At 43.2% G+C, this 27,562-nt stretch overlaps 1 protein-coding gene across 1 annotated transcript in view; it reads right to left on the bottom strand.

The window, feature by feature from the left end:
- LOC111157053 (HECT, C2 and WW domain containing E3 ubiquitin protein ligase 1) overlaps positions 1–27,562 on the bottom strand; it is a 453,548-nt gene that overhangs the window by 39,954 nt on the left and 386,032 nt on the right. The window contains exons 16-22 of the mRNA XM_022518266.1: positions 21,301–21,408; positions 20,284–20,380; positions 14,763–14,846; positions 13,998–14,107; positions 8,373–8,493; positions 7,495–7,608; positions 6,535–6,687 (exon numbers count right to left, since the gene is read on the bottom strand). Of these exons, the coding sequence (XP_022373974.1) occupies positions 6,535–6,687; positions 7,495–7,608; positions 8,373–8,493; positions 13,998–14,107; positions 14,763–14,846; positions 20,284–20,380; positions 21,301–21,408 (787 nt within the window). The remainder of the gene's footprint in view (positions 1–6,534; positions 6,688–7,494; positions 7,609–8,372; positions 8,494–13,997; positions 14,108–14,762; positions 14,847–20,283; positions 20,381–21,300; positions 21,409–27,562) is intronic.

The raw sequence follows: 27,562 nt of genomic DNA, 5'->3' as shown, positions 1-27,562 counted from the left end.
CATTCTTTTTTTTTTTTTTTTTTTAAATATAAAGGATACTTATTTAAATGTTCACACAGTTTTTTTAAAAAATGGAATAACCCAGGCACCTGGGTGACTCGGTTGGTTAAGCATCTACCCTCTGCTCAGGTCACGATCCCAGGGTCCTGGGGTCATTCCCCACTCAGGGGGGGCAGGTCTATTTCTCCCTCTCCCTCTGCTCCTCTACCTGCTCCCTCTCTCTCTCTCTCTCAAATAAGTAAATAAGTAAAAATCTTTTTAAAAATAGAATAAATCTAAACGTCCAACAATATAATACTCTCGCGCTCATTCTTAAGGCTCTTGTACCTAATATTCACTACCATACAATGTAAGGGCATAACATGTTATATATAGCAATTATCATATTGTATTGTAATCTGTCCATTTAAATACCTTCCTTTGCCCTAGTAAGTGGTCTAGAGCCTGATGCTGGAGCCAGGATGCCTGGGTTCCCCTCTCTACTTGGTTGGTGACTGTCTCTGTGACACTGGTTACATCTGTACCTTATTGTCTTCATCTGTACCAGCATCTTCATCTACTCAGTATCTGGGTTATAATATTGTTACACAAAAGTGTCTAGAACAGTGCCTGGCATGGTTAGCAAGCTTTCAATGGATGTTTTATTATTTAGCTTTGTATTAGCTCCTGTATTTCCAGGCCATAAAATCAGTCTAAAATAGCAATTAAAAGAATAAAAAGGTCAGCATATGAACACCTCGTTAATATGCAAATGGCAAAGAATGAAGATACAGACTTTGGAATAGGACTTGGAGGCTTCTGTAGTCAGAGACACATATGATAGACACACAGAGTCTAGCAAATGGTAATATTCCGAGCTCTAGAGGCTCTTCTAGTTATTTTTAATCCTGGCCTTTCACCTCCATGGGTTTCCCACCATTCTTTGCCTTGCACAGTAACCTTGGGGACAGGCTGCTATGGGCTGCGATGTCTGGAGATCCCTTGCCCTCTGGTTTACGGGTGGTTTGGCCAGTGGGGCTGGAGGATGGGAGAAGAGTGTCGAGATGCTCTTTAACAGCCCACTGCTGCCTGACTCATGTCCAGCAGGGCTGCATGCTCCTGTGACTGTAGCTTCTATGGAAGGATCTCTCTCTTACTTGTCAGGAGTGTTATCACTGCTGACTCTGACAGGGTCCTTCTCATTTTGTAAAGTCAGTGGACAAACAAGTAAAGAAACAGCAATTACAAGAAGTCCTTTTAGGCCTATGACACCCCCCCCTGCCAAATCAGATTTTTTTTCAGTTTCCTTAATGTGTGTACACTATATTCATTCATACTGGGATCTCTCAACATTTGAGTAGGAACAAAGGGAAGTGGGTAGAATCCATATGCCCCATGGTATAGGCTTCTGACTTCACTGGCTGTTTCCCAGCGTATGTGAAGCCTACACATTAGCAAGCAGGGGCCAGAGAATTTCAGGTAGCTGCAGTCAAACGGGAGCGGGCAGGGAAGGCTCCTCTGCCCATCTCTGGGGGGAGGCTGGCCTGGAAGCAGCTGATGGAGAGGCCCAGCGCAGTGTGAGAAGAGGTGGAGGCTCTCCATCAGTAACAGCAGAGTGCAAAGCTCCCAGGGGACATGTGCATTTATTGCTGACACTGTAAGGGCTTTAAAATCACAGATGGCAACAAAGGGTCACCTTTGAGCAACTATTGTACATGGAAGGTAGGAGCCCTCTATTTTAATGGCCTTGGTACAAGGAAGTGACTGGTGTGGCTTGTGGAGCAACACTCAGTTATCCAGCCAATCCTCAAAGACATGTTATTTTAACACTTCAAATTGGCAGGCATGTACTAGAGTAAAAATAAGACAGACCTGTCTCTGCTCCGATGAAGGTAACTTTTCCAGGGAGAACCACATAAATCAGAGTATGGGACACAGAAGAAGGCCAGTGACAGATAAAGATCAGAAAACAAAAAGAAAGAAAGAAAGAAAGAAAAAAGACCAGTGCAAGGATGCCTCCTCCAGCCACACCTGAGCAAGGTTTCCATCCTGGGTGATGTCGGGATCCTGTAAACCTGATGAGTTTTCTCTCTGTTTATTTCTGGTGTGTAGAGTGAAGAGGTGGGCAGGGGGCGGGAGTCACTCCTCCTTCCAGGCAGACCCCTGCCCAGGCCTGTTCTGCATCGGGGACAATTTCCAGCTTTACAAAATCAAGGCTGCACCCATGATGGGTCCTCTACTCTTTTGGTCTGCTTTCTGCTTTTGGTCTGCAAATGTGTGAAGTATTGGTCACAGCAAGAATCATCCTCCTGAGAGCCCACATGGATCGTGGGAGAAAGAGTCCTGGGAGTGAGGAAGGAAGGAGAGCCCTGCACCTAGACCGAGATCAGCCACAGCCCTGCCCATCCTGCTGGCGGGGGTGTGGCACCTGCTTTGAGGTTTGAGAACTCAGGATTCACTGTGTCATCATCTCCCAGCTGCAGGAGTGACACTGACGAAGCCTCAGGCAGGGGCCTCGGCACCCACTCGGTGCTCACCCATTGTGTAAAGCCCAGAGTGACTCCAAGATGTGAGTCCTCCTTGGCGCCCCTCTTTAAAATGTCTGCCAACGAGCTGACCGAGCACTTCAGGGTGCTCAGTTTTCTTTGTAAAACTGTTTGCTACTAGGCACAAGGACAGCTCCTATCAAGACACCCAGAAGGAATATTCTCTGCGATGCCCACAGCCCAGCAGGGCTTCCCATCTAAAGCTAAAGCAGGCTGTGCCCTAGTGGCTCGAGTTTTCTCAGCCATGGCTCTGACTGCCCAACAAGCTTGCTCCCCGCTCCCAGGCCCCCTACGCGCAGACGAGAGAAGGGTCCGAGTCTCTGTGAGGCTCCCTGTGCTGTCCAGCTCCTGTGCTCGTTCTGCATCCCCATGTCTCTACTGGCCCAGGGTGTGGAGGACTGGAAGCTTCCAGTTTCTGCCTTGCATCAAAGGGGAAGTCCCTGCTCACCTTATAACGATTCTCCTTCCAATGTACAGCACTACAGCGGCCTCGTCCGCCAGGGCTCCGTGGAAATGGCGAGCTGCTCAGACAGCTACCTGCAGTTTTGTTCTAGACTGCACAGCCAATATACTCAACATGAGTAGGGACCTTGGCAGAACAAAGTCCCCAGGTACTTTCCTCTGGAAAGCAGCGGTTAGCACCTCCAGAGTACCTACTTCTGGGCCTCTGATGTTTATAAAGCATTCACCCAGAGAACTCTGCGAATGCTTGCAGCACCCCTGTGTAACAGTCCCCTTCCTCACTGCAATAAAGTGTAACTTACACATCGACACGGCTGTCCTCCGCCGCTCATGCCAGAGGTGAGCAGAAGGCACCCGAGTCCGGTGTGAGAGCAGGGGCTGGGCGGCGGGCTAGCCACCTTCCCCAGTGGAAAGTGACTGAGGCCACTCCTGGGTAGCAAGCCACAAGTCTTTGTCTGTGGCCTTGCTCTGTGTTTGCATTAAAACATGCTTGACTGCAAGGTTTCCTTCAAAACTCTGGGTCCCAACAATGCCACCATGGCACTGACCCTGCTTACCCTGTGCCACCATCCAAATGTAGCCCCCTTGGTCATCTGAATGCCCTTACTTCCTGGATCCCCTCAGTTCTGTCCACCAAATGCCAGGTTCTGGAGCCCTACAGACCCCATTCTGCTGCCTACATGTCCCCTCTGCCTCCCCCTCTCCAGACTGCCTCCCCTGTCCCCAGCAGGCGTCTCCTGAGCACCTTCTGCTCCCACCAGTGCGCTCCTTTCCTCGTCATGCTCCTCCCAGGAGCTCAGCTCTCAGGTTCTTCCTTCTTAGCTCTCTCAGGGTCTGCCCATGCCCGGCGCACCCGCTCTGTCCCCGTCTTGTGGGCCTTGGCTCTGCTCATCGTCTGCATAAGCTCTGAGGGCTCTCTCCTCTCCTCTCAAAGTGCAGCCACTCTGCAATCTCAGTTTCTACCCCGGCTGCTCTCCAGCTCACCAGGGCCATAGTTCTAGTTACACAACACATCAACCTGTCCTTAGAGAAGAAAGTGCAAACTACTGGCCAAAGGGTGAATTCCTCATCTTTCCTCTAAATATCATTGAGGGGCACCTGGGGGGCTCAGTCAGTTGAGCATCTGACTCTTGGTTTTGGCTCAGGTCATGATCTCCCTGTGGTGGTGAGATCGAGCCCTGTGCTGAGCTTAGCACTTGGTGGGAGGCTGCTTCAGACCATCTCTCCCTCTCCCTGTCCCTTCTGCTCATGTGCTCTCTCTCTCTCTCTCAATTAAATAAATAAAATCTTTGAGTACTGTTTACCTCATGTAACTCCCATCACAGCCAGTAGTTTCGGCCCACCCAACCAGGCAACTCTGGACATACGCTATGCTTCTCTCCTTCCCTTGAGGCTCCATTACTTCAGTGAGCCAACTAGTTCAATCTCTTCTCCCTCCAAGATGCCCTTCAAGCCAGTCTCTTCCTTCCTGGGACACCACCTCTGCCTGAGTGTGAACCCCTTGACTCATCAACAGCTTTAGAGCTGGTTTCACTCTTTCCAGTCTTACCCCTCAAATGTGTCTCCCTGCAACGGCAAGATTTACTTTTCAAAACCACAAATCTAATTACAGTATACTCCATGTAGGTTACGACCAACTGCCTCTTCTGCCCCAGCCTCACTTCCCACCACAACCCTGAGGTCATTCTCTGCTCTAATGTGTCTGCACTACTTGCGGAAGCTCCATTCCCTCTCATGCTTTTCAGTTCTTAATCCCTATTTGGTTCTTGGGCATATCTTCTCTCCCCTTCTCTGCTGAGTCTCTCATCCCCTCTTTTTGTAAGATCCACTGGCTTCACTCCCCACACCCCCACCTTGTGTGGAGTGGTTTTGAGAGTTGTACAACGTGTTTCAATACATGGCTTTAATACAATGTAGTACAATTTTATATAATACAATTCTCAGGTTTATATATGCATCCCAGGCTTATATACACGTGTGCATGTGTGTAAAGTATGTGTAGCCTGGCATTTAAGACACTGCAGCACAGCTGTTGGGTCTACGCATGTGCTGCTCCCCAGCACTCCACCACTCTGTGGGGGAAAGAGCTTCCTCATTTCATCTTTGTATCTCCCTGGCACACAGTGTGTGTTTGGTTCATCAATGCTAAATTAATGAAGACATCCCCACAACACCTTAGCACAGTCGTATATTTGAAGGAAATATTTCTTTCTTGATCGCTGACTGTAAGTCACTACTTCTAAGACACCATCTTAAATGTCACGCTCGCAAACTAAGGGATAATTGAGGGACTGTACTGAGGACAACGTGCGTATGCATGTACTCTCGTGTCGCGGGTGCTACCGCGCTCTCTACTGTTGGAATGAACCCCTCCTGATGTGACCTAAGTCAGAGCTGGCCTTCAATTCTCAGGGTCACAAACCCCTTTAGTGGCCACTTGCACGCTCCACCTGCCCTGCCTCTGTGCTTCTGCCTCACAAACTTCAGCATCCACTTATGGATAAACAGGAAATGGAACAACAATGGGCAACTTTGGGTTCCTCACTTGGGCCAAACACTGAGTGCAGATACACTGCGGATCCGCTCAAGAACTTCCGAGCTAAGGGTTTTTGGAGAGAGAGGACACGTGCAATAGCTCTAAGTCTTAGCATAGGTGGGTTATTCTGATGCTATACATCAAAATATGGGCATCAGGGCTCTAAGCCAGGAGGCCAGGGATCACCCCAGGAGCTCCATCCCCCAGCAGCTGTCACAACACATCAAAAATGAGCAATGTAAGATATTATCAGTTTCTAGGACTCATTTCCCTCTTAACAGCAGTAGCTCCTACAGTGAGAGTAGGAATACTTTTCATTCAGGTGTGGTGGTGCCACAGCAGGAAGAAGCTTGCATCCTAGATGTACGACACAACTTTCTGGAGACTTCTAATACCCACATCTGAGGTATCTCACACACAGAATGGCAGACAGTTGACTGACAGTTATCTTCTTACACATCTCAGTTAAGTGGTAATGGATGCCTCCATAAAACAGAACCAAAGAAACAATGAATTTTCAAGCTGAGAGGATGTTTGGAGAGCACCCGGCCCAGCAGCCTTACTTGCTTCACAGTAAGAGGCACAAGCTGATATCGACAGTTCTGGAGCCACTGGTCCACCGTCAAGAACATGTCCAGCTCAGTGAATACTTCCAAGAAGCCTCCACTGGGGACTCTCAGGATTTTAGTAGACTTTTCAACATTTGGTAAACATTTCAACGTTCAACTACGTCTACTTACCTCAGTGTTTCCTCAGAAGGCAATTACTGGCTCTTTCAGCGATTTGCCGTTGATAGTAAATCTGCAGTGTCTTTAGTAATTCCTTTCATGTTCTGGGTGAAAACTAACAGAATCTTCTTTCTAGGGCTTTCTTGTTCACTCTCATTACCCCTCTTAGTATCTGGCCCACTGCTCTAAACAAGAAATAGTGCTGCTCAAGTCAGTACTACTGACGTCTGACTGAGAAAGACCAGAACTTTCGAGCAGAGAAAGCGAGCCTTCCAGATCTTACCATTCAAGATGGTTTTCCACAAACGCGGACATGGGGCTGATCTGCACTGTGTAGGTATCATTTGCAGAGTACTCAAAGAGTCCGTAGTAAGGGTTGAATAGCTCCTGAGACAAAAGGAAGAAGAACTCTCGCGAAGGACCACTGTAGTCCAGGCTGCAAAGGAAGCAGAGGCCCAAGAAGCCCGTTACTTGCGGGGGGAGGGGCCTGTTTCTACCCAGGTGCTAGTCTGTTCTTTCAGTTAGTGTAGGGAAAGCAGAGAGCGGCTTCTGATCCTTACAGTGGATGCCTGTGGGAGCATAATCTGCTGCAGAAAGTGAGGAAGCAGTTTTGGGATGTTTCTTACTAGATGTCCATGAATAAATTCTTAAGTGTTTCTTAGCCTTTATTCAATCATATGATCCTACTGGATAAAACACACAGCTGGCCCATTTCAAAGAAAGAGCTTGCTGTGAGAGGCATAAAAGAGTTTCCCATGATAGTACCTGTGTGAGAACCAAGAAAACTTCCAAGTTTGTTGTGATACGCCCTCCTAGGTAGGCTTATCTTCGAGTGTTGGAGATGGTTTTTCACAAAATCACTGAAATGCTAGGGAAAATTTGCTATGTAGTTCTTTATGTGCACTCTAGGAGGAAGAGCTTTTTGATCAGATACTCAAAACTGTACACAACCTGAAAAAGTAAAGATCCAATAGCTTAAGTCTGAATTTTTGCTTATGCACAGTATAAATGTGTAACCTCAGACTCTAGCACAAGCCAATAATCTTGGGCTTTTGAAGAACGTAATTCTAAAGTTTGGCAGTGCCTGGAGAGAGAAAGACCTCCTGGAAGGACATGATCAGAATCACCCTGGGGCAAAGGCTAAGAGCTACCCTGCTCTTTTTTGAGAAAAATCACGAAGATCTGGTGACTGTGGCCTGCCCACACTGAATGCGGTGTTTGCATAAAACTGCTGGTGCCTCACCCCTCCTCTCCAACAAAGGTGACGTAGAGTTTGTTTCGCTGAAGCTCCTTCCGGGAATAGGCCATCACCTGATTGAAGGTTCCCTCCAACAAATGGTCCCGACGAATGATGAGCCTGGGAAGAAGCCATGTGGGCAGTGAGTAGTGGCTCTGGGCTCTGATGTTGGAGAGTGCTCTAGATGAGTTGTGAGCACCCAAGCTTATGGTCTGGGTTGGTGCTCACAACGAGGCCTCTCCAACTTGGTGCAGATCCCATGAGTTCAGCAATGGATTTATTTTAATGCTCTTTTCAAAACACTGGTAGCACAAGAATAACATGTATGTTTTTATAATTGGATGCCCTCCATCATATTGCCCTACTTTTAGGATTCTTTTGATCAATTCCAAAGAGAATCTCTTAAGTTGGATTCCTGAGTTAAGATTTAGTTTTTAAAGATGAACACAATAAACCCAGAGGGGAAAAATATAACTATTCACTTAGACCTCTGTTACAAAGTTATAGAATGTATGAATTTGACCAATGAATTAAATTTGCTCCAAGAATAAGTAAGAGGAAATACATAATTTTTAAAATTTAGTTCAAGATTCTTGGTTTTCTGGAAGGGTCTACCATTAATTTTGTATATGCCTTTGTCTGAAATGTTTTTTTCTCTCTCTCCTTCTCTTCTCTTTCCTTCCTTCCTGCTTCTCTTCCAATTTAACTTCCTTCCTTCTTTCTTCCCAACTTTTTTTTTTTTTTTTTACCTTCCTCCTTTCTATGAACATAACTGTTATCACACCATAGAATCCGATCTCCAAAAAGTATCACAAAGGTATAGGGGAGAAAAGGATAGGAACATCTAGCATCCGAATTCGGTGAACAAGTATTGGAACACTCACTTAATTTTCCCCGGACCCTGACCAAATCCTTTGGCTTCCAATTTTCGGTAGAAATTTCGGAGCTTGGCTTCAAAGTCTCTCCGGTAGGGTGAAGGGGCTCTTGCACTGGCTCTCTGTAAGCCTGCAGAGAGAAGCACACGGTCTGAAGGTCATCACTGATATGTGGAGCAATGTCAGAAGAAGGGCCAACCGGAGGCACATTCCTATGTCTTATTTTTCCTCTCAAAAAAGCTTCCTTTGATTTCCATTACTCTTTCAGTTTCTTTTGTAATAAACGGAAGTAATATAATAAAGAGAAAACTGAATTCTGATGACAATAAACATTTATGTCTTCCACTCCACCTCAAGTTGTATTTCTCTTAACAATACCTTGGTCAGCATATCTGTTGGCTGAACTGTACTTAAATAACCTAAATCAACATATCAAACTAGTCTAAATTTTTCTTGTAAGTTTCTATGTTATAATAAGTGATTGTAACTATAACGAGGCAACTCAGACTATCACATGTGTATGTCGTACTTGTCTAACTATACTGACCCTAAAATAAACAGAGGTGTCCTGTAGGGCCCAGAACATTGAGAACTTTATATTAGATTATCTTGTATCATAGTGGAAACATTTGTAATAATAATAATAACGACTTGCTGATTCTATTTAGAAAAGAGTTTTTATATCACTGTTTTGTGAATGCTTTGTTATCCTTATACACTTTTTAATGAGAAAAGGAGTGGAAAAATAACATTCTTCTCCAAGTTTTACAGATGACCAGAATCATGGCCTGCCCCTTCAATAACTACTATATTCCAGGTATTGAATTAATATTCTAAAGAAGACTGATACCAATAAACTCACAGGAAGGACAATATAATTACAAGTTGAGATGACTGCTAGCTATGAAGTAAAGGAACTCAGTTCTCTGATATCAGAGAACACTCTAGCCAAGTTTGGGAAGGCTTCCCTGGGGAATATTCCCTGGGGAAGAATAAGTAAGCATGAATTAGACTGAATTAGTTGGGAAAGGCTTCCCTTTAATTAAGACACGAGATGAGCTGGGAGAAGAGCAGTCTAGGTAGAAGATCAGCATGTACAAAGGTACTGAGGCAGAATGGAAAGTGGGGCTCAGGGTATATGGATCGGAGTGAGGCAAACAAGGTTTGCGAGGTGGGTGGATGATCAAAAGGATAAGGTCCATTCAGCTAAACAATTCTGTTTAATACTAAGCACAGTAGGAAGCCACTGCACGAGGACTGACAGGATGACAATTGAGTTATGAAAACATTAGTCTTTCGGTAGCAGAGAGAAAAATGAGAGGACTGGGGTGGACTTAGAGAGCCTAAACTGGACTAGGGTGGTGTCAGTGGAGTTGAGGAGGGCATAGACTGTGGTATGTTTAGAAGGCAATGAACTGGACATAGGTAGTGAGGGAGAGGTGGGCTTTAGATTTTTGTAATTGAAGGAACTGCACTGATAATCACTGAGATGGGGACAATGAAAGAAGAACAAATCTGGGGAGGGCGGAGCTTAGTCTTTGATGGTGCTACCCTTGAATGTCTAATTGGAAAGAGACATGGTTTGAGAGAGAGAAGAGAAGAAACCTGGGACTGAGTTTTGGGCATGGCAGGAAGTGAAGGATGAGTCTGCACTGGTGGCCAAAGAAGTAGTTGAAATGCATACAGTAGTGTCACAGAAGCTTACTGAAGAGGTGACTTAAGAGGGGGAGCAATCAATAATGTCAAATGTGGCTTAATGTTAAATGTGAGAATTACCCACTGGACTGTGTGTCTGGAGGTCATGGTGACCTTAGTGAAGGCAGGTCCTCTGATGCCCCAGTGTGGAGTGGAAGGAGGGGTAGGTTTTAATTTGAATCTCCCTGATGGCTAGTGATGATGCAGGGGCAGGCTTGGAAGGCTTGTAGGATTGGCAGCAGGCATTTGAGAAAATGTCTACCTAATGGCTTCAGTTTTCTCAGTGAAGGGAGAAGGGACATCATTTGCTAGGAGAGACACAGAGAGCTGGAGTTTTGAGGGGCGCATAAACATTCAATATAGCAGTAGGGGGCACCTGGGTGGCTTAGTTGGTTAAGTGTCTGACTCTTGATTTTGGCTCAGAGGTCATGATCTCAGGGTTTTGAGATCAAGCCCTGTGTTGGGCCCCACCCCCTGCACGCTCTCTCTCTAAAAAAAAAAAAAAAAAAGAAAAAATAAACAGCAGTAGGGAAGTTTACCTAGGAAACATGGTCAAGTTTTCTTTTGGGTATTCAAGGTCCAGGTGAGGTGAGAGATGACTAACATATAGTTTGTAATCTGCCCTGTCAGATGAATTTGCCCAAGAGGTCCTGAGCATAGATGCAGAGGAAGCATAGTATGCTTATCAAGGGGCAGAGTTCTGCAAACAAAATGGAGAGGACTGGGGAGTTTAGGCCATTGGCATAGATGTTACGAAGAAAATGAACTGTGGAATTTATGCTGGGTAAGGGAAGAACAGAAAGGAAAGGAGAGACATGCATGAACTAAGGTCCTGATGAGGACAAGGGACAGTAATGGGGAGAGTAGTTGAACAAGCATGTTGGATGGGAGTAAGATGCTTGAATCAGTGATTTTAGAGATAACGACAGGGGTGGGAAGATGACTGTGGGAACAAGTGGTTGCACTGGGGGGAAGGTCATTGCAGACCAGAAATTCCAGAAACCAGGAGCCCAGGGAAATGAATGGGTGTCCTTGTGTATGCTGAAGTCATTCAGGATGATGGAAGCACTTGAGAAGGAGAGGGAGATTATGAGACAGGAGCCGCAGTCTTTGAGAATGACAGAAAGGCTGGGAGATGACAGCAACTGGGGGTGGTGGGAAGAGACAGCTGAGTAGTATAATCAAGGAAGCGTGAAGGGCCCTAGCCTCACCTTTGTGCCCCCCAGCACCTGAGTGTAAGGGAACCAACAGCCACCACTTGAAAAGAGCTATCCTAAGTGAAATGACAGGTTTCAGGCTACAAGTTCAACTAGAATACAAGTCTTGAGGTGCAAGTAGCATTTTCTGCCCAGTAGAATGCAGTGTATTTTATAATATGACTTCTATTACTGCTGGTACTACCACTATGCCCATGATCACTACTATGTATTTTTCTAATAATTTATGCTTTACAAAGTACTTTGGCATAAATATTTATGATTTGCTATCTCTGTAGCACCGAGGTAAATTTCATGAAGGTCTAAAAATATGGGAATTATAAAACTTAACATCAAAATATTTGGATTACATAATCTAGGACCCCATGATCAGAGCTAGGAGAATTAAAAATTAAAACGAGTTGGATGATTATTTGGGTTCGTGGTATTAGTAATGCCTCATTAGGAAAGTTGATGCCTTTTATAAAAGTTATGCAAATAATTATCATTTAGCAAATAACTCTTTATTCTCTTTTATTTTTCTATTTGTACTATGATATCTCCCCCATGTCAAGATGTTAAAATCATACTCTACTGTCAACTGTTTGAACCAAAGTGCAGACACTTTATCAGGCTAGGGCAATATCTATGATAAAACGAAAGATCATGGTGGAGACCCACAGTTGTCCCCAAATGGAAGGCTCTGCTCCCCAAAAGTAAGTCATCCTGTGTGCACCAGAAACATTTGGCTGTCCTGATGTTGGCTCAGGCAAAGCTCCTCATCCTCCTTTCCCAGGCCATGGCATCTCAATTACACTGTATGTCCTTAACTAAGGCTTTGGTGCACTGGTTTGGAGGAAGCAACAATGAGGAGATACTGACTTAGAAACAGATTCTAGCAATTAATAAAACTACCTCTAAGAGAAAATTCTGAGTGACATGACTTGGAGGACCCAAACTAATATATTCGTTTTAGAGACCTGCAGCAGATCCAAGTAATGCCGAGTGAGACGCCCCTTCGGAGGGACGGAACACACTGCTATAATCTCTCTCTTGTGACTTTCTCCAGTGGCTTCAAAAACTAAGCTTGGACAGACTCTAGAGGCTGTGAGATATGAACCTACTAGATTTTTATTTTATTATTTTTCTCCTTCCTTCCTTCCTTTTTAAATTAAGTTCAATTAGCCAATATACAGTACATCATTAGTTTTTTTTTTTTATTGTGTTCAGTTAGGCAACATATAGTAGATCATTAGTTTTTGACAGTGTTCAATGAGTTGAGTTCAATGAGTTGCGTAGAATACCCAGTGCTCTTCACAACATGTGCCTTCCTTGATACCCATCACCCAGCTACCAATCCCCCCACCCTTCTCCCTTCTCAAACTTTCAGTTTGTTTCCCGGAATCTATAGTCTCTCATGGCTTGTCTCCCTCTCAGATTTCTTCCCATTCAGTTTTATACATCATTAGTTTTTGATGTAATATTCAATGATTCATTCGTTGCGTATAACAGCTAGTGCTCATCAGATCACGTGCCCTCCTTAATGCCCATCACCCAGTCACCTACCTACTATGTTTTTATAACTAAATCCCTTTACTTTTTAAGCTATAAAAAGAAATTTGGGTTTACGACCAAGACTCTGACCAAGGTGGTATGTAAACCAAGTAACTGAGGAAAAACTCTACAATGTCTGGATCCCATTTGGGAGTATGGATTTTACTTAAACTAATCATTTTGATTAGATCTGATGAACCCTTTGTCACTAAAGAGTTCAGTTATTCATTTCCTTATTTGGAATGGAAGATACCTATAAAGAATTTCTGTATCATAAGTAAATTAATCCTAATACATAAACGAAAACAGTAGGGGAACAATTGTGCATGTAAGAAAATTCTTCAACGTCTTCATGGGGGACATTATGGTGGCCCCCAGTAACCATATCACTGAGCAATTCCTTTACATCTTAGCACAAAGTTACCAAAATTGGTATCTAGTAACATTCTGAGTCATAAGGCAGAATGTTTTGGAAACGGTTCTTCCCTTCTAAATGCCTGCGGGGTACCTTGAGATACAAAAGCAAATTAGAGCAGGGTCAGCAGACCTTTTCCTGTGAGGGGCCAGATAGTAAATATTTTAAGCTTTTGCAGCCATCTGGTCTCATTGTTATTACTCCTCTACGCCCTTATAGTGTGAAAGTTGCTACAGAAAACACAAATGAACAGGTGTGGTAGGGGTCCAATAACATTCTATTTACGGACACTGAGATTTGAATTTCACAGAATTTTCACATGTCATGAAATACTGTTTTTGTAAAAAAAAGATTTTCCAATTATTTAAAAATGTAGAACATAGGGGCTCCTGGGTGGCTCAGTGGGTTAAGCCTCTGCCTTTGGCTCAGGTCATAATCTCAGCGTCCTGGGATCGAGCTCCACATCAGGCTCTCAGCTCAGGGGGGAGCCTGCTTCTCCCTCTCTCTCTCTCTCTGCCTGTCTCTCTGCCTACTTGTGATCTCTCTCTCTGTCAAATAAATAAATGAAATCTTAAAAAAAAAAAAGTAGAACGCAGTATTACACAAACAGGCTGCAAATTGTCAACACCCAATCTTGGCAGTGTGCTTTCAATCAGAAAATTGAGAGGGAGGAAGAGAGAGAGGGCACGTATACAACTGCCCTTCTCCCACCTCCGTCTGCGGGAAACACGGGTGGCCATTGACAGGAGACAGAATGCCAGATGCTCAAGTTACCTGGGGAGTTCTGAGGTGAGGAACAGGGTGAACAGCGGGGAGAGAAGCTGTACCCGGGGAGGAAGGCAGCCTGCAGTGGGACGTAGGACATAATCTCTTCTTCAAAGAGACTGCAAAATAAAAAAGAAGAAGAGAAATAAGAAGAAGCAGAGGAGAAGGAAGAAGAAGAAAGGAAAAAAGTTAGTTTTCTGTCCATGAGAGAATATTCATGAACTGGGGTAACAGTGGTTACGGTTCTCACAAGGCAACAACAAAAGCACTTAGGTTCACTTAGGTAGGCAGATGCCGGCATGCAATATTCTCAGCGTTATTTTTTTTTTTTTTAAAGATTTCATTTATTCATTTCACACAGACAGAGATCACAAGCAGGCAGAGAGGCAGGCAGAGAGAGAGAGAGGGGGAAGCAGGCTCCCCGCTGAGCAGAGAGCCCGATGCGGGGCTCGATCCCAGGACCCTGAGATCATGACCTGAGCTGAAGGCAGAGGCTTTAACCCACTGAGCCACCCAGGCGCCCCTCTCAGCATTATTTTAAACCCTAAATAATCCTGACATAATAGTCTCTATTAAGGACTATGCACAGTTCTTGATACCCCAGTTGTAAATGTAAAGGAGGCAATGGACAGCAGGTACAAGGGTGGGGGACCTACTTTAGTTGTAGCCAGCAGAATCCTCTAGAACAAACAGTGAGTGTTTCAGTCATTGCTGTAGTGGAGGAAGACTGCCCAGAGCAGCCTTTCTAGAAGCGTTTCAGGTTTAGGCCCTTACCTTAGCAAAATGACTAGATCTGCATCACAGGACAACTTTTCAAGCCCATGATTACCCTCAGTCCGAATGTAATGGATTTTCTCCCTAGAATAGTGTGGGAAACAAAGTATGAATTACCAACAGCTAAGTTAGGGAATAAATCCCCCATTTTTTCCTCTCTCTGATGATATTAATGTGAACCCAAATCCTCATCATTACTTGCATATTTTCAGGCAACAATATAATAAATTTGACCTTTTGGTGGGTGTATTTTTGAAAAGGGAAAATTTGGGCCTCTACAAAGATACACAAAATAAGATTAAACAGAGAAATGAACTGTGACTCAACCTCTCAGTATAGGTAGCCCATCAAAACCTGGGGGATGTTCACAGTGTCTTCACTGACTGGGGTTTTGAAAAATGGAGTGGAACTGTCCGCACCACTTCGCAGGGAAGATGTGGAAGCCCAGCCGAGTGTGCAAGCGCCATGCCTCCTCCACCAGCTGTCTCTCCCCTCATGTTCCTGTTCTCGACTCCGTGTTCCTGAGTGTTGGCCTCTAAATTCTGATACCACCTCACAGAACTCTTGTTTGGAAGACTTTGGTGGATCTGCTCCCCTGGTCTACAGACTCAGCCTCACAAAGGACTCTCAAATTTATGTCCTTCCAAAGACAGTGCCCCTGGGGCCGATCATCCCATTCCCCAAGGGACCTCTATGTGGGAAAGCCCCTGGTCTCTTTGTCTGGAGGAAAAATGGAAAGAACATTCTAGGGATTGCCCTTTGTTCCCAGTGTCCCTGAGGACATGAAGTCCAAAGCGGGTCAACTCTACTAGTGCAGCAGAGTGCCCACACAAAGTGGCACTGCCCTGTAGTGGTTCTATTATCCCACTGCCCACATGAACCACATTCAGCTAGAAAGCTGAACACAGTTTTCTGAGACTTTCAGTGGCTCTCCATAGGACATAGCACCTTCTGTCATGTCTATGAAAATTTCATGCAGACCCAGTCGTCTGGGGGGGCCTCCAAATGCCCCTGGGACTCAATCCCAAAGGTACTGGCACTGGGAAGGATCTCTAAAGGTTAGAATACCTCTCCTACACATAACCCTTGCCCACCAGGAAAACTCCAGTGCAAAACTCTCCTCAAGACTCTGTTCACTAGAGCCACCTGCCTCCTTGACATCTTGACATCTCCCCTTGTGGCCTCAAAACTTAATATCCAAATGAAATCCTTGAAGTTCATTCGTCTTTATCGCTGAACTCTGATCTTGTCCTTTGTGGCCTTTAACACATTCTATAGCTATATATTTGGCTTAAGGGAAAAAAAAAGGCAAACTTGCCTATCATCTGCCTTCCTCAATAGATGGCAAATACCATGCAAAGTAGGGCCAATGTCTGCTTTGTTTTGCTACTGTGTACACAGCCTCCCACTGTTCTGATTCAGAACACCGGCACAATAAAAACACCAGGTGAAGGAAGAATGAATGAATGAAAACTGCTACCATGATCCTTAAAGTGAAGAAATGTCATTAGCCGCTGGGTTTTCTGGCTCCATCTTCCCTTTTCACATGTGGCTTCCTTATGATTCACTGCTGTCTGCTGAACAGTTTTCTGAGGACTCACCCTCCACCCTTTAACCCAGAAACTGGCTTTGTGGACTCACGATAGTGGATCCATGGCTCCCTGAGAAGAGCAAGGCTGAACAGGGGTCACAGCCCCACCTGGAGACCACAGAGGAAGCAGTAATTTCTTCCTCTGAACAGTGTCATGGGGAAAGAAGGTTTTCTTTTTAACCTCTGGGCTTTTAAAATAGAGCTGACTCACCCTCCTGTCATACTCAGGGGCAAGCACAGGCCCAGTCATAGCAAGTAATGCCCAGCTTCCTGGCTCCTGGAAGCTGCCTCCCTGAAGAGCAGTTTCTTCCTCTTACTGTTCTCCGTTTTTTAGTCCATAGCTTCTTAGTTACTGTGGGCCTTCAGCTTTTGATGAGATATTCGGGCTCTCCTCCTGGGCCTACAGGTCCTTAAAGGAGTCCATAATCTTAAAGACGCTATTAGTTTCTGTACTAAATAATTGCCAAGATTTTTTCCAATTACAAGATGTCTTAATTCCAAGCTCCCCCACATCTGGAAAATTGTAATTGTACAATTCTGCACTGCAACAAAGCCTTTAAGGTTTCTTGAATTTTGTTATAATGCAAGACTATGCAATAGGGCTGAAAATAGTTTACTTTCACTCTTTTACCCACGGGATTACATTTTTCACTTTTAAAGATGATTTAAATGAGACTCTAGTGCCTTTGGTGAGTTCAAATTCCTCAAAAGAATTAGCTGTGAACTCATTACTTAGTAACAGAATCAGTAACACATAAAATGTTTAAGAGCAGCAATCTCTCAGAAACTTTCCAGAGAGTACAATCCCTCTGAAAATCCTTTGGAAATTCCCTTAAATTATGATATACTGTGAGTCATAGAGTAGCCCACAAATAAATGACCCATATGACTGAGTATGGCACTGCCTTCTGTGGCACAGTAATAAAATGGGCAGAGCTAACAGAAGTGGATGTGACAATCACTCGTGCTGAAGGTCACCTGTTCACAATAAAGATGTTCCATTCACTCTAAATGTAATTAATGTTTCTTATCTTCAAAGCAGAGGACTAGGTTCTGAGGGGGAGAGTAGTACAAAGGCAAGGACCAGAAGGTCCTGCTGTAAGGAGCTTACATATCACAGGGACACATCAGTACAGACAGTACTCAAGAGATAATGGAAAAAATATAGTAGAAGGACAAAAAAGGAGTACTAATAAAGTAAGGCAAAAGAAGTACTGAAGTTTGTCTAGGTCAGTGAATCTTGCCATTTGGCTTGAGCCTTTAAAAGGAATGAGAGGTCCTTAAGAGAAAAGCCATTCCTGAGAGGGCAGAACAAGGAGAGGACGCAGCTTGTTTAATGGAGGTGGAAGACACCAGAAGGAAAAAATTAGCACGGGATGGAGAGTTAGGTTAGGGTCAGACTTTGGAAACTGTGCTTAGAAATCCTGACTTTATTTTATACACAATGGAAAGCTTTTTTAAAGGCCAGGGTGATGATTTATTCTGTGCTATAAGAAGGTAATTTTGTCCTAGATCTAGGGAACACCTTCTAGGACACCCCTACAAAATCCAGGAGAGAAATGTTGAGCACCCAAACACAGGCTATGATAGGGAAGAAAAAAAAAAAGAAAAAAAAAGGCTGGAAGAGAGGAAGGGAGAGGCAGACGTTTGGATGTAGAGACAGGGAAAGAGGGAAGAGTGGAGATCTGGCAACGGGGAAGGCAGTGATTCTAATTCACACGGAGTAAAAAGCAGGGAAAAGAGGTGTCTGTGAGGGTGTGTGGGTATGTGTGGGGAGAACAGTGAATGATCCACCCAGGCAGGAGTAACAGGAATTTGAATAGCAAAGAGGCTATGTTCAGGTGTTGGTGATTCACTGAGGAAGTCAAAGCAGAGTACTACAGTTGTAGGCTGGATGCAAAAGACCACCAAATGGGAGATGACGAGTCAGTGACTGCACTCGTGCCCACCTTCCCTGATCCTTTACACATACTCATAAAAGCATCTCCACAGTGCCCACCTGATAACTCTGTATCTGAAGAGATCAAGGGCATCTATGGGCTGAATTACAGGCCCAGATCAATGGTCTCTAAGAGATGGAGTAAGAATTCAAACTCCAAGAGGAAACACTTAACCATCACGTATAGCCAGCTTCCAAATGTTATGTAGTCAGCTGAAGCACAGAGATACCTGAATATCTTGCAAAGAAAGTGGGATCTAAGTTCAGAGGATATGTTCTCTTGTTATCACCTCGAGTGGCTGTCCTTTCCAAATGAAGGTGGATTCGGTTTCAGGGACATTCACGCAACAATGACACTCATGGATATTAAGATATAAGTAGTCAGAACACAGGCTACTTCTGAGACTTTTGGTTTGCTTGTTGGTGTACTTTTGAATATGTTCATCTAATAGTTGGTTTACCATTAACTGTGATATTTTAAAGATAAAACATTTAAAATGGATTAAAGACCTAACTGTGAGACCTAAAACCATAAAATTCCTAAAAGAGAACATCGGCAGTAATTGCTCTGACATTGGCTGTAGAAGCATCTTTATAGATATGTCTCCTTTGGCAAAGGAAACAAAAGCAAAAATAAACTTTGGGACTACGCCAAAATAAAAAGCCTTTGCAAGTGAAGGAAACCAACAACAAAAGACAATGTAGTGAGTGAGAGAAGATATTTGCAAGTGATATACCCAATAAGGGGTTAACATCCAAAATATTTAAAGAACTTATACAACTCAACATCAAAACCTCCCTAAATAATCTAATTAAAAGTGGAAAGGGGACATGAATAGATATTTTTCTAAAGAAGACATCCAGACGGCCAACAGACACATGAAAAGATGCTCAACATCACTCATCATCAGGGAGATGCACATCAGTACCACAATGAGACATCACCTCACACCTGTCAGAATGGCTAAAATCAGAAACACAAGAAACAACAAATGCTGGTAAGGATGTGGAGAAAAAGGAACCCACAAGCAGTGTGAGTGGGAATACAAGCTGGTGTGCTACTATGGAAAAGAGTATGGAGGTCCCTAAAAAAAAAATTAAAAATAGAATTACTACACAATCTAATAATTCCACTAGTGGGTACTCACCCCCAAAATTGAAAACACTAATTCAAAAAGATATATGCACCCCTGTGTTTATGGTAGCATATATATGTAACAGCCAAGATATGGATGCAATCCAAGTGTCCACCCACAGATGAATGGATAAAGAAGATGTGGTACATATATGCAATGGAACATTACTCAGTCATAAAAAGAATGAGATCTTGCCATGTGCGACAACATGGATAGATCTAAATGGTATAATGCCAAGTAAAATAGGTCAGTCAGAGAAAAATACCATAGGGTCTCACTCATATGTAGAATTTAAGAAACAAAACAAATAAGCAAGGCAAAACAGAGACAAAGAAAAAACAGGCCCTTAACAACAGGGGAGAAACTGATGGTTACATGAGGGGAGGTGGGTGGGGAAATGGGTGAAATAAGTGAAGAGGGTTAAGGGTACAGGGACCACGATGAGCACTGGGTAATGCACAGAACTGCTGAATCACTGTATTGTACACCTGAAACTAATATAACATTAGTTACTGTGTTAATAACACTTGAATAAAAAATTTATATGGTGCTTTACATAAGTAATTCTTTCATGAAAGCTATTTTACTTTTCCTGTGCCTCCCTCCGAATCAACGGAAATCATACTGGCATTGTATGACTAGTGTGTGACCCGGCAACATGGCTAGCTCCGGTTACTGTGACACTGCAGAGAATATGAGAACCCCCTGGATCCTTCCTTTTCAGTATTTAAGACATAATTAAATACATGAACAAAACACATCGTAGGCTTCTGTTCTCTCCCCACGGAGGTGCTGTCCCACCTGGAAGACCAGCTGGAGAGACCCAGAGCTAGAGGATGAGGGACAAGCCCCTACCTGAGTGCGTGGTTTCTCGCCAGGCTTGGCTGACGCTCTTGCAGCATTTCAAAAATGTTTGGTTGGCGAAGAAATGCCACAATCTTGTCATTATATGCTGAAACAGACAGAAGGGCGAGTTGTGGTTGAGTCTTCAGCCCAGAGGTAATTTCTCTAATGGTTGGAAAATGGCTGCTTGATACCAGGATTAACCCAGGAGTGTGAAGGGCAGGTGACATACTCTTCAAAAAATGTAAGCTCTGGCGGGTTGTTTTCTGTGACATAATAGCATTATCATTTTTAAAAGAGCAAACCAAAAAGGAACCAGATCTAAGTTAATTATCCTTAATATTCCAGGAACTTAACTGCGTGTTGTTAACTCATCCCTGTGTGAACAGGTGAAGGAAAATAAAATAGCTCTTCCATGAGGAGAGTTGTATTCTCTTCCTTCTGACTTCTCTTCGTCAGTTATTATGGCAAAAAATTTTACATGAATTCAAAGAAACCATTTTTTGAGCACTTGACCCTGACAACCTGTGGCCAAGGTTGATTTCCCAGTAGTGATAATGGAAATATCCAAATCCACTGGGGCTCTCTCACCTCACTTCCCTTGATACAAGTGGCATGTGCCTCAGGAGGTAACTGAGGTTAGGAATGAAGACTGTGCTGACTTATCCCCATACATGAGAGAAGGGAGTTCTAAATCAAAAACTGCATCTAAGAGCAACAGGTCCCATCACCTCATTTAAACTATGCTCTCCTGGACTTGGCTAACAAATCACTGACTGGAATACAGAAGAGGGGGACGAGGGTCAGAAGAGAGCAGAAGAGAAACAGGGAAGATGGTAGGTCAAATTGAGGAGCGAAGGGAAAGGAAAAAGGGGCAAAATGGGGATGGAAATAAAGGGTAGGGGTAGATTACACCATAGGGGAGGAAAAAAGAGAACACAGAATCCTAAATATTAAAAGATTCATGACAAGAAAAAAAAAAAAAGGCTAAGTGTTGGGTATCCGGGGTCCCCAAAGCAAGATACGTACCTAGTGGCAATGACTCATGTTGGTGTTGGCTTCGAATAGCAGCTACTAGGCTGTGTCCTGGCCTGGCCAGTAAAGAGGCTCCTCTGTTTCTAGAGACTTCTGAAGCCTAATTTCAAAATAAAATTGTTAGCATTGGAAATCTTATCAATTTCAGATGGTCTTTTGATACTAATTTTTCAATACGAGGGGTAAAAGATCCTGATATCACCTAAGTTAAGAAAGAAATGAAGTTACAGTCCTGAAAGTGAATATTAAGCAAGTTAATAAAAAACGACTAAATAGGATGGTTGATGGTTTTTTAAGAAAGTGAATGTGCCAAATGTTATTAATGTTATCCGAATTAATACACTGTATCGACTAAGAAACATTTCTCTTCATCAATACGTTGAAGAGACTTATTTCCTCCAGTCCTGGAAATAAGTCTCTTCAATGTATTGATGAAGAGAAATGTTTCTTAGAGGGTTTTGGAGGGGAGGGGGGTGAGAGGAGGGGTGAGCCTGGTGGTGGGTATCAAGGAGGGCACGTATTGCAAGGAGCACCGGGTGTGGTGCATAAACCATGAATCCTGGAATGCTGAAAAGAGAAAATTAAATTAAAAAAATAGATCGAAGAGACAAATTCAACATGAATACTCTCAGTAAAGATTAAGCATCTGTTTGACTCCTCTCCTGCTGTTAGCCTGCATCCAATACCCTGGTTTTGGATGCCCATTTTGATAAAATTCCATAAATATAAAATTTGCTTAGCTTAAAACTGATATTTGTGATGATTAATTAAGCTCAGTTTTAAGTTTTAACAAACGCCCTAAGTTCTAGAGCACAGCAGTGAGCTTTCTACCATGATTCCATGCACCTCTGTTCCTTAAAGGACCCTGCAGGGTAAGCTATTTAAACAGAGGCCCTATAGATTTTCCCCATTGGAGTACATTCACCAGATATATGGGGTTTGCTGTAGAGTATGACTCATTCCATGGTGTCTGGAAAGTAAAGTACACCAATATAGGCTTTGCAAACATTTCGGAATTACACTGACAATTACTTTGTGATATTACTTAAAAAGTGCGCAAACATCCGGACAAATAAGGAAGAAAATTCTCCCTCTGAGAGTGGCGCACGATTCACTTCCACCGAATTCAGGAGCGTTATTGAGATCCTATGCTACGAAGTCCAGAAAGGGGACTTTCAGGCTAATCCACGTATCATATAGCAAATGACCAATAGGATAGATGACTTAGGGCTTACTCATTAAAGACATGGTAATTGCTGGTTTTCATTTGGGTCCTCCTTCCACACTCCACACAGAGACGGGTAACATCCTTTCTTTGCGAGATGTGCTAGCAGTTCTGTCTGTACATGGCAGTCTTTGAATTGCTCTTTTTTTTTTTTTTAAAGATTTATTTATTTGACAGAGAGAGAGATCCAACTAGGCAGAGCAGCAGGCAAAGAGACAGGGGGAAGCAGGCTCCCTGCTGAGCAGAGAGCCCGATGTGGGGCTCAATCCTAAAACCCTGAGATTATGACCTGAGCCGAAGGCAGAGGCTTAACCCACTGAGCCACCCAGGCACCCCTGAATTGCTCTTCTTGAAGTAGTAGCCATGGAGATCCATCCTTTCTCTCCTGGCCCTTCTCCTTGCCCACTGCTTACTTGGGGGACCAGGACATAGATTCCTTGGTCCACTGAGGTGGACTCCTCACTTCGACGCCATTAGCTCTCAGCTCTGTACTGCTCCCGTAGCCAGCCACCAAGATTTAGAAGCTAGTACTTCTTTAGAAGACAGCACTTTCTAGTCCCATTTACATGGTTACAGTGCAAGGTGATGAAAGAAAAGTTTGCTGATTATTAAAATAGGCAGTGTGGAGTCTTTACATTTCTTTCTCCTTGAATTTAATACATATGTGAAGCCTTTCTGGGACTGAAATGATAGGTCTCTTTTCCTTGGAAGGAGTTACATCAGTCTGCTTGAACGTGTGTTTGAAATATTTTGGATGCGGCAGAGACAGGACTCTGAAAGACCACTCAGTTGAAGATTATCTAAATGATGTACTACAGAACCGAAGAAGCAGGTCTGATAACAGACCTCAGGAAGGCATGGCTGTATTCCAAACACAGGGGACGCCTGCTGTCCCACCCTGAGCCAAAGCGTCTCCTTGTGGTGGCTTGCCCTGAAATAAAGGGCACTCTGAAACAGGAGGAGGCTCACTTCTATTCCTGGCTGCCGTAGGGAATTCATATGTCGCAGATACGTTTTAGGGAAACCTGGTGCCTACTTCTGAAGTTGCCTGCTCACTGGCAAAACTAAGCCCGATGGAAAAACTTCAGAAACCAGATGAGGGCCAGCTACCCTGCAGGTCGATGACTGACTGATCAATGTGCTTCAGGCGAACTAGGAGTGAGGTGGAGCAAACGACACAGGGGGAAGGGAGGGCTCATGGGGGTACCTGAACCATGAGAGACACCTGCTGAGGGTAAAGGAGGTAGCGGAGGGCCTACAGATGAGGACAGATGGGAGGGTTAAATAGAAACAGGCTTGTCCAACCAGGAGCCAGGAATTTATAGAGATGGAGAGAATTTCAAGCAGGGCTGGGAAAGACTTTGACATCAGTCTGGAGTTTACTATGTGCTAGAATCCCTGTACCCCTAAAGTACTACTAAATGGTCCATCCTGAGGAATGTTTGGTATCAGGGGAGTGACCTGATTTGGATCTCACTGCAAACATGATGCTAACATTTGTCTTCCTAACTACTGAAAATGACTAGAAAAATGGATTTTCCATTTAAAACCAAAATTACATGACTCACTGAAGTGCATTTGACACTTTTTGTGTTATTGAGTTTCTCACAGGTGTGTGTGTGTGTGTGTGAGACAGAGAGACAAAGAAGGGACACCCCCGCCCTTGCACAAGGGCCCACCCCTCCCCAGATATGCCATGACTATTCTATGACTGGCTAAAACCCAGTTTGCAGTAGGAACTAATTTAAAGATTTCTTTTCCTTTTGATGCTGAGATAGCTTTAATCATAATTGCAAATGTGAAAACTTCAAACATTTAGCTCTCTAGAAAAAAAAAATATGCTCAGAAAATAGTTTTCAGTAACTGGTAAACAAGCTTCTCTTCTGTGTTGCAATTTAGAAATGTAAACTGGTGGTTTTTTTAAAGCCCTGATTGAAATTGTAGGTTTTAGACTGAGTTTGGGTTAATAATCAGCTAACGTTCTCTTTGAAAATGCTGGAGACCTAATGATAAAATATTGAGTTCAGAGGAAAGGCCCAAGTGATGAATTTGCACTCATCTCTAGATTCCTTTTGTATTCTGAAAGTAGATCATTAACAGAGTTTTCAGAATTATCTTAAGGAAACAAGAGAGAGATCTATGCTTGAGTCATTCAACATATTTATAATAGTGAAAGTGAATAATAAACATAATTACAAAGGAAGGCTTGAGCTAAATTACGGTAGATTCATAAGATTAAAATACAGAAGAATTTTAATGGCCTGGGAACCATCTCCAGGGTATTGTACTGGTAAAGCAGGATACAGAACCATGGACATGATTCAATTTTTTTATTTCTGTGTAGACCAGAAGTGTCTCCAGATGGGATATTATACTCTCCTTTCAACTTCTTTCCCATCTGTGTCTGTGTTTTCTACACTCTTTACTTACTGTTGATTCAAAACTTTATTTTCATAAGTGTCTGAATTTTATAAACGTCCAGTAAAACCTATAACCATGTACAGGTTACATGGAATCAAGAGGAAAATTCCCAATTTTTAGAAGTGGTAAGGAAGTTACCTTCCCCAAAGGCAAGCTTCCTGAATGATGACTTCTCTGTGTCATCAGAGCCACGGGAATAACTTCTACCATCAAAAAAAGCTCGCTGCAAAGAATGACCCAGAGTGTACTCTGCTTTCAAAGTGAAAACTCAGTTTCTCTTCTCTACCAGATCCCTGCCCTTCCCTGAGGCAATTACTATTATCCTTTCTTGTGTGTACCCTTCCAGAACTTTCCTATGGCTAATGACTTTCTAACCTGACCAAAATAAGGTGTTAAAAGAAATAAAAATTATGTACCCTGTTATCCGTCCATATTGTTAATTTATACTGTTACTTGCTGCAAAAACAAGACAAATGTAATCTTTAGTGATTTCCTTACTGAGAGGTGGGACCCAATATTTATAGCCCAATACGCTCTTTCCATTTATCTGTGTCCATTTCCTTTTGGACACTATGGGAAGAGTTAGGCCTGTTCTGTTAACACCTTTTTTTTTTTGTATGTTGCAGACAATGGGACACTGTACTAAAATGCAGGCTAAAGCATCAAATCATGATCTTTTTATGCATAAAGTACTATATTCCTGATAACTGCTTTCAGCAAAATGCCTGAAAAATTTTCATTTGAAGTAAAAAAAATCTAAAAGAAATGTGACAGTGCCTCTGTTAATAACCTATCATGGGGGTTTGAGGGAAATTTTTACCATTTAGGATCCTGAATATAGGAGCTGACTTCACTTCTGTCTTTAAAAGCAATTGATAAAACATTCAGTGCTGAGCAGCACTCAAGGGAATGGCTCATGAAGGTGAAACAGAAAATACTGATTCCTAAGGTTGTGGCCTAAGAAACATCTATAGCAAATTCCCCAGTGCCCCTGACATGTGACACGGAAAAATCACAGATTGTGGAAATAGTTCACTGATTATTCCCGAGTCTCATATTTCCATCTGCTTAACTATCATTTCAAATTGAATAGCCTACTGCTTTCCTACTCACTATCTAACTTACCTGAGAGCAAACCCTCCATCTCCCCAACTGGCTCTCCTGTTCATCTCACCTGTGTGTTGTTAATGTGCCAAGAGGCTCACAGACTGAGAATCACAGAGCCAGCCATCTAGTCCCCCGGGGCCCCCTGCAGATGAGGGAACTGAGGCCCCAGAAAGGAAAGGAAGTACAAGTGACACACACCTCCTCTGTGGCAAAGCCAGGGCTGAGACTCCATCTGCTAACTGAGGTCCCAGGTACCCCTTCCTCCCACCTCCTGACCTCTGCAGTCTTCTTCCCAAGGGGTGTTCTTCATCTTGGGTCTCTTGGCCACCTCCAATGACCTCTAATGGGCCTTTCTCTTGCAGATCACTCCTTTCTTTCCTCTTCCTGGCCGCCATTGTCTGTTTTCTAAAATACTAGTTTACACTGGACTGGGAGTTAGATCTGAACTGTGGTCTTGAACTCCCTGTGTGACCTGAATTTCTGACTTTTAAGTTTGCCTGACTATAAAATACAATTCTTAACTAAAGTGGTACGACCACATGGGAATATTTGGAAACGCTTAGAGGTATTTTGGGTTTTTTTGTTTGTTTGTTTCGGTTGTCATAGTGATGACTGAGGTGAGGGCTCTCCTGACAGTTAATGGATGTGAGCAGGAAAAAAGGTCCTGCAATGGCAGGGGACAATTCCACACATTACAGAAGTGTCCTCAAAATGCCAATAGTCTTCTCCTCTAAAGCCACTTTTCCACAAAAACCATCATGTTATTCCTCTCAAATTCATTCAGTGGGCTCATGGGGAAGTGTCAACCATATGGCATTCAATGCTTTTAAAAAAGAGCCAAGATGCCCTTCAGATGAATGGATAAAGAAGGTATGGTTCATATATACAATGGAGTATTATGCCTCCATCAGAAAAATGAATACCCAACTTTTGCATCAGCATGGGTGGGACTGGAGGAGATTATGCTGAGTGAAATATGTCAAGCAGAGAGAGTCAATTATCATATGGTTTCCCTTACTTGAAGAGTATAAGGAATAACATTGAGGACATTAGATGAAGGAAAGGAAAAATGAATTGGGGGCAAATCGGAGGGGGAGATGAACCACGAGAGACTGTGGATTCTGAGAAACAAACAGTTTGGGAAGGGAGAGGGTGGGGAATTGGTGAGCCTGGTGGTGGGTATTAAGCAGGGCACGTATAGAATGGAGCACTGGGTGTGGTGCCTAAAAAATGAATCTTGGAACACGGAAAAAGTAATAAAGTAATAATAAATAAATAATAAATATATAAAAATAATAAAAATAAATATATATAAATATAATTTAAATAAATAATAAAATAATAAATAAATAAATAAATAAAATATATAAATATAAATAAAAAAATAAAAAAAATAATAAATAAATAAAAAACCGACCTATTCTGGTCACAGTGAAATATTCGTTGTCTCTTTACTGCCCTTTCTCGACCCTACCGCTGCACCTCTGCTCACGCGGGCTCTCT

Source organism: Enhydra lutris, unplaced genomic scaffold (genome assembly GCF_002288905.1).
Source record: "Enhydra lutris kenyoni isolate GAN:26980312 unplaced genomic scaffold, ASM228890v2 scaffoldscaffold51, whole genome shotgun sequence".
In the NCBI taxonomy this organism is placed as follows: Eukaryota; Metazoa; Chordata; class Mammalia; order Carnivora; family Mustelidae; genus Enhydra; species Enhydra lutris.
Note: the sequence above shows the minus strand (reverse complement) of the source record. Positions and strands in the feature narration are given on the sequence as shown.